Source organism: Geotrypetes seraphini, chromosome 15 (assembly GCF_902459505.1).
Source record: "Geotrypetes seraphini chromosome 15, aGeoSer1.1, whole genome shotgun sequence".
Lineage (NCBI taxonomy): Eukaryota > Metazoa > Chordata > Amphibia > Gymnophiona > Dermophiidae > Geotrypetes > Geotrypetes seraphini.
This window is the reverse complement of record NC_047098.1, coordinates 17,690,471-17,702,946: the sequence shown is the minus strand read 5'-3', so window position 1 is coordinate 17,702,946 and position 12,476 is coordinate 17,690,471. Positions and strand designations below refer to the sequence as shown.

The window sequence follows — 12,476 nt, the reverse complement described above, 5'->3', positions numbered from 1 at the left end:
CATTCTAGAACCCCAAAGAGTAGCAACATTTCAGAATCTCAAAGAGCAGCAACATTCTAGAACCCCAAAGAGTAGCAACATTCTATGCTACCTATCCAGGGCAAGCAGTGGCTTCTCCCATGTCTTTCTCAATAACAGACTATGAACTTTTCCTCCAGGAAATTGTCCAAACCTTTATTAAAACAGCTACGCTATCCGCTCTTACCACAACCTCTGGCGATGCGTTCCAGAGCTTAACTATTCTTTGAGTGGGAAAAAAAAAGTCCTCCTATTGGTTTTTAAAGTATTTTCCTGTAACTTTATCGAGTGTCCCCCTAGTCTTTGTCATTTTTGATGAAGTGAAAAATCGATCCACTTGTACCCATTCTACTCCACTCAGGAGAGGTGGGAGTGAATATATTAAATCAGATAGTGAGAAGAATTTAAATCCCCGTGCGTCTCAGTGTCACAGCTCTGCTGGCACCCAAATGGTCTTCATAAGGGAAGGTTTGGAAACTGTTTTATAAGACTTTTCAGGGTAGAAAAGTCCTCTGATAAAATTAGATCGTGCTTACAAATATGCACAGCGTAAGATGGCATGAACTTTAGGGCAGGTGGGCTCAGGAGAGGGGGCTGGGGCAGAACACAGACAGTGTCACAATTTAGGGGCACTGCTTATAAAGTTCTTACATTTACACCTGCTCCTGAGGAGATGTAATGTCTGTGCCTTCAATCTAGCCATGATTTTGGCAGGAATTGTATCAGGGCTAGATTCACTAACCTCCTTTCTGTGCCCGATCCGTAGCCGATCCGCGCAGGCCTGACCAATTCACAAAACAAAAAAATTAAAATGAGGGCGATCGGAGGAACGCCCCCTTCCAACCGCTCAGATCGCTAGTGTGCGATCCCGACGCATTTGCAGACCATCTGCTTTCCCTGCAGATGGTCTGCGCGTGCGCTTTGTGTCCGATTTTGCTGGTTGGTTGGTTTGTTTGTACAGGCCCCAACTCTCCTGCTGTCCCAGGCCCCGGCGGCAGCTGCCTCTTCCCCTTCGCCAACACTGCCGTTCACTGCCCCGGCTAGATTCACTAGCTCTGCTCTCTGCCCCTTCCAGCCGAGCCCTGCTCTTGCCGCCCTGACTCTCCTACTCTCTGCCGCCCTTCCCCGCAGTGCAGCCCCGCTTTAAAACCACGGGCTCACGCTGCGGGGAAGGGCGGCAGAGAGCAGGAGAGTCGGGCCGGCATCTGCATCTGTTATCTTATGTAGTGGTCTCCTATCTTGCTTTTAGCAACGGATGCCTTCAAAACCTCACTGAATTTTGCCACTGGCGCTGCTTTGGACTGGCCAAGCACACGGAGGTTGACTGGACTAAACAGTATATGCTTCCATTTAAAGGACATCTGGCCAAGCTGAAGACCACTGTTCTTACTTTTTTTTTTTTTTTTTTTTTTGCAAGTTATATGGAAGGGGCAGAGAGCAGAGCGGCAGAGATGGGGCTGCAGGGCTGGGAAAGGACGTTTGCGACTGGACCCCTTGTGTTGATCGGCCAGACCAGTCGGTTTGCAAGATTTCTGTAGTGAATCGCCTCTCTGCCTACTTTGCATGCCGTTCCTCTCATTTGCATGCATGGATCGGAATCAGATCGGCACAGAGGTAAGTGAATCGGGCCGGAGTAAAATTGGGTCGCAAAGGGGTCGCAAACCAGTCGGTACACGATCGGTTTGCTTAGTGAATCTAGCCCATAGGCTGGGATTCACTAACTTGCCCGATCCGGGCAGGTCCGATGAATTCAGGAATGAAAAATATGCAGATGGGGCGATCGGAGGAACGCCACCACCTGCCTGCGCGGATTGCTCTATCAGGGGTCTCAAAGTCCCTCCTTGAGGGCCGCAATCCAGTTGGGTTTTCAGGATTTGCCCAATGAATATGCATGAGATCTATGTGCATGCACTGCTTTCAATGCATATTCATTGGGGAAATCCTGAAACCCAACTGGAATATGGTTCTCGAGGACTTGAGTTCCCTACCTCTGGCTTAGGGTGTGCTTAGGTCCGGACTTGTCAGGCAAAATCAAACCTTTAACAAAAAGTCCTGGGCTTTTTTTCTTCTTTTTTTAGACATTTGGAGCTAGACCAGTTTTAAAAGAGTCTAAATGCTAAAAAGATTCCCAAACTGACCAGATGACTACTGGAGGGATTAAAGCAGGGGTGTCAAAGTCGATCCTCGAGGGCCGCAATCCAGTCGGGTTTTCAAGATTTCCCCAATGAATATGCATGAGATCAATGTGCATGCACTGCTTTCAATGCATATTCATTGGGGAAATTCTGAAAACCCGACTGGATTGCGGCCCTCGAGGACCGACTTTGACACCTGTGGATTAAAGCATGGCCTCTCCTACTCCCCCAGTGGTCAATGAGCCCCCCCAAAGATATTAACAAAACAAACAAACCAGTACATTCTAGCTCAGACATGGGCAACTGCAGGTCTCGAGGGCCAGAATTCAATCGGGTTTTCAGGATTTCCCCAATGAGTGTGCATTGAAAGCAGTGCATGCAAATAGATCTCATGCATATTCATTGGGGAATTCCTGAAAACCCGATAGGATTCCGGCCCTCGAGGACCGGAGTTACCCATGTCTGTTCTAGCTTGTATTAGGAAGGGGGGGGGGGGAATGCTGAAAAGTTCTTGCCGAAACAGCTTCAGAAGTTAACACAGACATTTGAGCCCAGAGAACAGATGGGTTCTTCTAAGTACTGTTGTGAATTTCACAAGAAAAGTTCCAGGTACAAATATCACCATATCTTGCTTATATGTATTGAATGGTGAGCCCTCAAAAATCTGTTGTCCCTACATTAAGATGACACCTGCAGGTATAAGGGATATTGTTGTGATGTTCAGGTGGGCACAATAAATTTTGGGTGGGTTTTGGAGGGCTCACCATATAATATAAGCAAGATCGTATAGTGACATCCATACTTGGGACTTTTAATGTGAAATTCACTACAATACTTCTTATAAGAGCCTCTCTACTATGCTCAGCTGTCTGAATGATTTGCTAAGAATGCCTAGATCAGTGGTTCTCAACCCTGTCCTGGGGGACCCCCAGCCAGTTGGGTTTTCAAGATATCCCTAATGAATATGCATGAGAGAGATTTGCATATAATGGAAGTGACAGGTATGCAAATCTCTCTCATGCATATTCATTAGGGATATCTTGAAAACTCGACTGGCTAGTGGTCTCCCAGGACAGGATTGGGAACCACTGGCCTAGATGAAAACGTTTTTCATATGGATCTATTTATATGTGAGAATGACCAAAAAAGATAGACGTCTTGCTCTTTTGAAAGTGGACATTTCCTCTGCTGGATTTCTGGATATCTTTCCCAAAACATCCAAACTGAGACTTAGGCATTCTATTGAAACTGCCCCTCCACATGTCTTTATAAAATAGGCTGTCTTCCCCATCTTCACATCTAGATGACCTGTTAGAAAATTACCCTTTGGATCCAGATCAATAAAGGGTGTTACATCTTAGGTGCCTATAAGGTCGCCCAAATTTATGCACCCAAATTTGGGCATGATCCTGAGATGCACGCATAGCTTAATTGGTTAATGATCCAATTTACTGTAGTTTTGCACAAAGAATCAATTATTAATGTGATTAGCAGCAATTAGGATTTGCACATTGGCTGTGTGCTGTTCTGTAAGGCTAACTCGTCTCAAAAGAGGGTGTGGCCATGGGAAGGGTATCAGGGTATAGAAGAAAATGAGGAAAATAATCAGAGACGGTCCAATCCACTTCCTAAAGTTTTTTAATAAGAAAATTATTTATTTATTTAAAAATTTATATACTGTATATTACCTATACAGTTTCCATAGTAACAAGCATCAAATGTTAAACAAAATACATAGTTCAGTTGTTAAAAAAACGACACTTTTAAAAATGGTCGATAAACATCAGAAATCTTCAAATCCAGTTTGAATATAAAACTTCAACTCCAAAAAAAGCCTTCACAAACGGTTGGGTTATTAACATTTTCTTAAAATTCATGTGAACACAAAATTCCTGGCAGGGTATGCCTCAGCTTTACACCTGCTACAGAAAACACAGTTGCACCAATCTTAATGTGGGAGATTAACATATTACCTTCCAAACATAATTTCATACAGTTTTTTGATCTCAGATTTCTTTTAGGCTGATAGATTTCAAAAAAAAAACTCTTGAAAAACAGCAGGAGACACTTGGTACAAAGTTTGATGAATTATGGAAAGAATTTTGAATTGGCACAGAAATAAAAGGACTCATTCATCTAGAAAAGAAAGCCCTAAGACGATGAAGCAATTGTAACTTTTTTCTCTTCCAAACTAAATGTTGTGACTCCTGACACAGGCATTGTTGCTGAAATACATCCATGTCTTTTATTTCTGTGCCATGGACCTTTGTAGGCGAACACAGTATTTTCTCGTTAAAGGCTTATGGAATTGGATTGGACCATCTCAACTTTCATTATTTTCCTCATTTTCTCTATTTGCTGCTATTTACCTGGGGATTATATCCTTCTTTTATATATTGAGGGCCATGGGTGTGTCAGGGTGTTCCAAAACTTTGCGTGTTGTTACAGAATTCGGCCTTAGCATTTATACCAAGTTTCAGTTAATGTAAGTCCGGTAGCCAAAGCTGGGTCCCAGAAAATATTGGGGATAAGCACAGTTCAATAAAGGGGCATGACAGGGGTTTTATTCCCAGCGCCGAATTTTGAGCTCCATTTTTCAAATTTCCCCGCCCCCCCTAGCCCCTATTCTAAAGCAGCGATATCTCGTGTATTGGTTTTATGAATTACTAGTGTAAGTCTTCATTGCCATATCAAGGTTTATTATAAATAATACTATCATCATTCCAGTCTCCTCTGCCCGCACCCTTGGTGTCGTCTTCAATTCTGACCTCTGATTTTCTACGCACATCCAACAAACTGCTAAGGCCTGTCGCGTCTATCTCTGCAACCTCACCAAAATTCACCCGCTTCCTTTCTGAGCACACTACCCAGATCCTTGTCCACACTCTCGTAACCTCGCGCTTAGATTACTGCAATCTATTGCTAACTGGTCTCCCGCTGTGCCACCACTCCCCCCCCCTACAATCGGTGCAAAACTCTGCTGCACGACTCATCTACCAACCTCACTACACTCATGTCACCCCTCTCCTTAAATCACTTCACTGGCTCCCTATCGTCCTTCTCATACCATTCAAACTCCTATTCCTAAGCTACAATTGTGTTCATTCTGCAGTCCCTCAGTATCTCTCCTCTCTTCACTCTCCTTATTCACCTCCCAAAGATCAGTGCAAGGCTTGACGGTCGGTGGCTGTTCCCATTCATATTCTGATTCTTATTTGAGCCAAGTTTAGGATAATGAAGCTATTGTGACATCACTGATGAGGTTGGCTCATAGGCATTGGTGGAATGAGGCATTATGACATCACAATCTTAGCTCTAGAATGTTGCTACTTTTTGTTCACTGGCTGTGCCCATTCACACTCTGATTCTTCCCTCTCTCACCTCAAAGGATGACATGGGGATGGTTTCCCATAGGTATCTGCAGGAACAGGTAATGGCACGGGAGTTTCCTATGGTTATTGCGGGGATGAGGATGGTGACAAATTCTGTCACTGTGTCATTCTCTAAGAGTCCAGATCTTGAATCGGTATAACCTCATTATAAGAACTGCATTGCATTAGATTTACAGTGTATATGAAGCAGGAAACTATAACGTCTGAAATATATCTTCTAGCTATAAGAAAAAGTCTTGCTTAAACACTAACATTATTTGAAACGCTTCTTTTGAAGCGACCCCTACTCTAGTGTGCTAAAGCCCCTCCGTTTCTTCCCTCCCTTTTAAGATTTTATTTTCTCATTGTATTTAAGCTCTCACCTTTTCCCATTTTCCCCATTTTTTCTGTCGTCCCCTCTACTTTTTTACTTTTAAGTTTTTGTTTTATTTCAACAATATTTTGATCATTGTAAACCATTTAGGTATGCTTTTGATAAACGGTATATCAAAGATTAAATAAATTTGAAACTTTTATAAGAACAAGTCTGGGACAAGAAATGTATGTAAAAATGAACCCAGTTTAAGTGAGTTGTTCCTTCATGAAGGGCGCAGAGCTCTGGACAACTACAGCAGTACGGTTGTATCGAATTACTGGGTCAGGTCAATGGCCCATCAAGCACAGTAGTCTGTTCTCACGGTGGCCAATCCAGGTCCCTTGAATCTGGCCAAAACCTAAGGAGTAGCAACATTCTAGAACCCCCAAAGAGTAGCAACATTCCATGCTACCGATCCAGTGACTTCCCCCATGTCTTTCTCAATAACAGACTGTGGACTTTTCCTCCAGGAAATTATCCGAACCTTTCTTAAAACTAGCTAAGCTATCCGCTCTTACCACAACCTCTGGCAATGCATTCCACAGCTTATATGATGACATCTCAATCAGAAGATAAATGATGGAATGTCTTCCCTCAGCAGTGCCCGGTAGCCACTGCAAAATCTATAACAATAGCCATGCTCTTTCCCTGAAGGAGCCCTCTAGTTAATGAGGCTCACTCGCTCCTCCTCCTCCTCCTCCTTGGAAGCCCCCACTTTACCCCAATGAACTGGGGAGGTTTTGCAGTGATTTCTTAAACGGCTCCTCAAGCTCACCCTCTCATTCCGGCTGAGGATCTTAGCCAGACCCAAGAGAAGCGGAGGGAGAAGCTCGTAAGTAGAACTCCTTACCTCAGTTTTGCTGTTTTGTCCTCCTCCCACGTCCTATGCAATACATTTAGATTTTCTTTTGTATTGGGTTTGTGTTTAATGCTCAGAAAGATGGGTTATTTTTCCTAGGTCGTATTCTTTTGTTTCATCTTCCTTCACACAGAAAAAAAGAGCTGGTGGAGACAGAGGTTTGTGTGGGCTTTATTTTAATTTCTCATGCAAAGACTCAACAGTGGGTTATCAGTGCATGTTTGGGTTTTTTTTTCCCCCTCTTTCAATGAAAATGTTAATACCTTCAACCTCCAGAGGAGGAAATCTCTCTGCAGATCACAAATCCAAACTGACAAATGTCTGAATTCACTCCTCTAAGCAGCCTTTTAAATTGCTCTTTCTTGAGCTGGTGATAAGTGGGGAGGTAAATGGGAATTTCTAAAGAGAGAATCCTACAAGTGTTTCCCAGTAGCAATTCTCTAACCAGCCTTCATCTTGACGTTGATATTGGGGAGGGGGGTGGGGGACGTGTTAATTTCAGAGACCTGTAAGCTGAGCAATGCTTTCCTGCCGCCACGTCCCATCTTTCTAAATGTTTCTGTCTCTTCTGAAATGTATTTTGATTCACAGTGTAACAGGTGTCTGAAAACTTGTCTCATCATGTAGAATGAGATGTTTAAAACCACTCATCCAGTTTGCTATGTGGTAACTTAAAAACACTACGAGATTCACTTACTCAGGTGGTATAATGTTAAGGAAAAAGGGATCCAGGGGGTCCCAGGGGTGTCTTGGAGAGTACACGTTTTGGCTCAACGTTGTTGAATTTTCCTGCAAATAATCCTTATTGTGATGGTTTTAAGGCTGTTTTGGCTTTGACACATCTTTCAAAGGTGAACTTTTTTTTTTTTTTTTTAAGACAAAACATGATTACATCCCAAAACTTTCATGCAGGTAACGTGTGCCTGTTTGCCATCTGTTTGGCTTGAAGAGGAAACCGTAGGGCAGGAGCCCTTTAAAATTCAAAAACTAGTCTTTAGTTTCTTATTCATTTGGAGCATTGAAATAAAGCAGCAGATTTCTGCGTCTCAATGGCCACGAATTTGGACTTGGAGGATGAGATGTACGGCGTCTGCATTTAGGAGACAAACGTGGTTATTTTTTTGTTACATAGATCTTTTTGGACCCCTGTTCGTTTACAGAAAGTAGATAGTTCCAAGTCACTGGCACTGTCATCTTGATGTAGGGACATTGGATCATTTACTGTACTATTGTCCCTTGATACTTGGGTTTTGGAGATCCATTTGGGGTCAAGTGAATAAAATTTTGGAAAATTCAGTGGCATTGTCATACGAAACCGTACTATTTGGCACATTAATGAGGGCTAAAAGCCAAGTATCTTCTCTTTATTATGACAGGGGTTGCCATACAACTTATTATGAGAAACTGGAAAAGTTGGGATCGGTTAAATGATACTTTCTGGTGGGAATCTCTATGCCACATGTTTAAAATGGAACGTATGATTGCTATACCGCAGGGGCATTATAGAAAGTTTATGGATATTTGGGAGCCATTGACAAAATTCTGTAAGGAAAGACTGTTGATTTTGCCCTTTGATCATACACGTCCAGGGTGGGCGGGAAGATACTTTTAATTTGAGTGCAATTTTTGGATATGTAGAAAGGGGGGGGGGGATAATATATGTATTTGTCATAGAATATAATTTTGATTGAATTTAAGTGCTGTTAAAACGTAAAATGTCTGTATAATATGTTGCACTTATTTTTGGCTTTAAAATGAATAAAGATTTAAAAAAATAAAAATAAAAAATTCAAGAACTAGAAGGTTGGAAACAGAAAAAGTGGTGTGGAAATGCTCTGAAGGCTGCCTGGGGTAAGGGGGGGGCTGACTTCAGGGCTCTGAAAGTTCATTTGATGAATGTTTCTGCTAGCCATTTTAAAATCTTTGGAGTGGTGGTGTCGTGGGAAACCAATTCTAGTAGAGGGATTACAGCCCTGATGAAGCCCTTCCAGGGTGAAACATGTCGGTGACAAGATCCCTTAGAATGGACCACCTAAGCTAAGTATTAGCTTTATATTTATAAAAAGTTTTACCTTTGTACTTTTTGGAAAAAATCAACACATTTGAAAGCCACAGCATATTTGAAAGCCATAGTTAAAGTGACCCGGTGAGGATTTAATGTATAAATCCAACCACTATGAAATATATTTGAGTGGCTGGTGGCATTTCTGAGGGTCCGTTACACATTACAACAACATTTGAGGGGAAAATCACGAGGGGGCCTTTAATAGTCCAACCTCTGGAGTACTAGCCATTTTCAAGTAGCATAACTGGTGCCTTGAAAACTTACACTCCATTATTTGTCATGTTTTCTTGAATATCTTTTTTTGTTTTATATTCACCGGCTTTTTTTTTTTTTTTCTCAAATAGCCATATATAAACATGGCTGGTGAAGAAAGTCGCATGTCCCTACATAGCATAAGGTAGAACCCAAGAGCCCTCTCCTTGGGACATATGGTGGTGTTGGAAATGGGGCTTGGGAGGTGTCCCAGGGTCCGGTCCCCCCCCCCCCCCATGATTTTCTTTGTAGTGACTGTCTTCTGGCTAACTGTCTATGTGTGCCAATTAGGATATTTATTTTATTTTTTATTTTTTTTTATTAATTTATTCAATTTTCTATACCATTCTCCCAGGGGAGCTCAGAACGGTTTACATGCATTTATTCAGGTACTCAAGCATTTTTCCCTGTCTGTCCCGGCGGGCTCACAACCTATCTAAAGTACCTGGGACAATGGGGGGATTAAGTGACTTGCCCAGGGTCACAAGGAGCAGCGTGGGTTTGAACCCACAACCCCAGGGTGCTGAGGCTGTAGCTTTAACCAATGCACCACTCTAGAAATCAAAATATAGCAAAAGTGAGACAAGTTCAGGACAATGAAGCCATTGTGACATCACTGATGAGGTTGGCTCTTAGCCACTGGTGGAATAAGGCATTGTGATGTCACAATACCAGCTCTGGTTATCAGAGGCTGTAGCTTTAACCACTGCGCCACACTCTCCCCTGTAAAACTTGTACTGTAACTATGGAAAATTGCAACTGGTAAACTGTATATTATGTATATTAATATTAGGCCCATGGTATGTGTCTAGTTAGGATAAAAGCTTATATCATAAACTTGTACTGAAATTATGGCAAATCCAGTGTAAATCATAACCTGTTAATTGTATACTATGGATGTTTAACCTGTAACCCGTTCTGAGCTCTATGGGGACAACGGTAAAGTAAATGGATGCTTGGAAGCATCCGTTGAGACAGTCTATCCAGCAGAAGAGCTGTAGCATATGTTGTCATGGGCAGGAAGCCATGTTTCTGCCCACTCCTACGCCCATTCTCTCTACTGCATTATACAGTGTGTACTGTGTTATAGCTTATCAATCCCCTGGCTATAAAGTGAGGCAGTGACCCTACCTACGCCACTGTATGAAGAAACAGAATATCATAATCGGCATAGAGGGGGGAACTCTATAAAGAAAGGGGAGGAGGGGAGAGAGAGGGAGAAGGGAAGCGGTAATCTCCACAATCCACAACGTCAAAAGTGCTGCGCTATGGTGTCCATTCTGACTTTTCCACCAATGGGATTTCCGTTGTCAAAACGCAAAATGGGTTGATTTTGAGAGCACTCGAGAGCATGCTGATGGTTACGGCACCGCTCGCTGTGACCCGGATTCTTAAAAGGTTGTTGATCCCAGATAGTTGATGGGCTCCAATGATTTAATGGTTGGAGCTAACAAGAAATTAATCCTGATTTGGGCACCAATCTGGCTGTGTGCTATTCTGTAACGCATGGGCATCTAAATTGGATCATGTGCAAATCAGAAGGAGGCATTGCCATGGGAGGGGCATGGGCAGGTGAGGGACGTTCACAAAAGATGAGCGTCCTGTTAACAGAATACCGGGAATCCGCACCCAAGGTGTGTGCTAGGATTTCAGCTGATGTAAGTCCTTGTGCCCAGTTGAATGCCGAATTTGGCACCCAAAGTTGAGCAATGAATTCAGCACTCAACACTATCCTATAGGGTGCTCATGTAAACCATTCTGAGCTCCTTGGGGAGAATGATGTAGAAAATTAAATAGACGTTGTAGGAGCATATCCCTGCGTTCGTCAGAGAAACTGAAAATCTCCCGATTGGCTGTTTCAGAGGCCATTGACAGATAGTAAGAATACTGAATATATATGTCACTTGTTGTTTGTTCAATATAATTATGTTATATTAGGTCTTTTCTGTAACTTTTTTGTAACTTCTTCACCTGCAGCATATATTATATTATATATATTCAATCTCTAGGCAGTGTTCATTTTTTGATTGTGTGGGCTTTCGGACTGCATCCAGGCATTGTATTGCCGGTTGCTAAACTCTTTATGAGTCCAAACTTTATTGAAATATAATTTATAAAATGTAATGCTTCTGAAAGGAGTATTTGTATAGTTTTATCAATTCTATCTTTCAAACTTTTAAACTTGTAAATCTTTCTCTCTAATGTTATTAATGGAAAAACTTCACTTAGCTTAGTGGTGATCAGTTCTTCGTTCACCCCTCCCGACATGCATGTTTCAACAAGGAAACTTTTCTTCAGGGTCGAGGTAAACGTACGTGGGAGCGAGTTTTAGTCTTGAATCATTGAGTTTAGCAATCGGCCATACAATGCCTTGATGCAGTCCGAAAGTCCACACAATCAAAAAATGAACACTGCCTAGAGATTGAATATATATAACTAGTATTTTAGCCCTTTACATTAACGGGTGCTAGCTGTCTGTCTTTTTTTCCCCCCCACTTCCCTGTGCAGCAGCCACAGCAGCATTCCCTCCCCCTCCATGTCCCTGTGCAGCAGTATTTCCCCCCACCCTACTTCCCTGTACAGCAGCATTTTGATCCCCTCCCCAACTTCCCTGTGCAGCAGCCACAGCAGTAGCATTCCCTCCCCCCACACCACTTCCCTGTGCAGCAGTAGCATTTCTCTTACCTCCTCTTCCCTTCCCGCGGTCCCGACAAATCTGCCGATTCCAGCAGCTTGTGCAGCACTCTACACACGCTGCTTCGGGGCCTTCTACTGCCCTGATTTACTCTGGCACGTCCCTGATGACATCATCAGAGACACGGCAGAGCAAATCAGGGTAGTAGAAGGCCCTGAAGCAGCGTGTGTAGAGTGCTGCATACACTACTGGAGTCGGGACCGTGAAGAACGTAGCGGCTGGAGTAGTTTTTCGGTGCTTCCTTTCCCGCCCCGTGGCTCCTCACAATCCCCGCCAGCGTCGGAAGCCTTCTCCAAATAGAGAGGAGCCGAATATTGTGGAGAGTCTAGCGCTGACGGCCAGTCCTGTCGGCAGTGTAGGTAGGTGCTGGGAAGAAGGCTGGGGACTCGCGCATGCACACTCCTGCAGCCACAGACCTACAGATCATGTAAGCACGCAATTAAGAGTGCGCATGCACGGCTAGGGTTTTATTACTGGGGCAATGGGGAGATTAAGTGACTTACCCAGGGTCACAAGGAGCAGCGTGGATTTGAACCCACAACCCCAGCGTGCTGAGGCTGTGGCTTTAACCACTGTGCCACACTCCCCCCCCCCCCCCCCTCTATGGTTATGGAAAAGATACATCGCTTTCCCCTGAGTCATGATCTTTCCTTCCTCCTAATCACGGTATTCCTTCCTCTCCCCTCCCCCACCCTATCCTTGGAA

General features: G+C 43.3%; 1 protein-coding gene across 2 annotated transcripts in view; it reads left to right on the top strand.

The window, feature by feature from the left end:
- Positions 1-1,577: 1,577 nt before the first annotated feature.
- The window catches only part of LOC117349195 (glutamate receptor U1-like), a 45,216-nt gene continuing 34,317 nt past the window's right edge, over positions 1,578-12,476 (top strand). The window contains exon 1 of one of the 2 annotated variants that reach the window (XM_033922366.1): positions 1,578-1,632. In XM_033922366.1, coding sequence (XP_033778257.1) covers positions 1,602-1,632 — 31 coding nt within the window. In that variant the 5' untranslated portion in view covers positions 1,578-1,601. Of the gene's footprint in view, positions 1,633-6,623; positions 6,733-12,476 lie in introns of those variants that run through there. The other variant, XM_033922367.1, reaches the window with a different exon arrangement.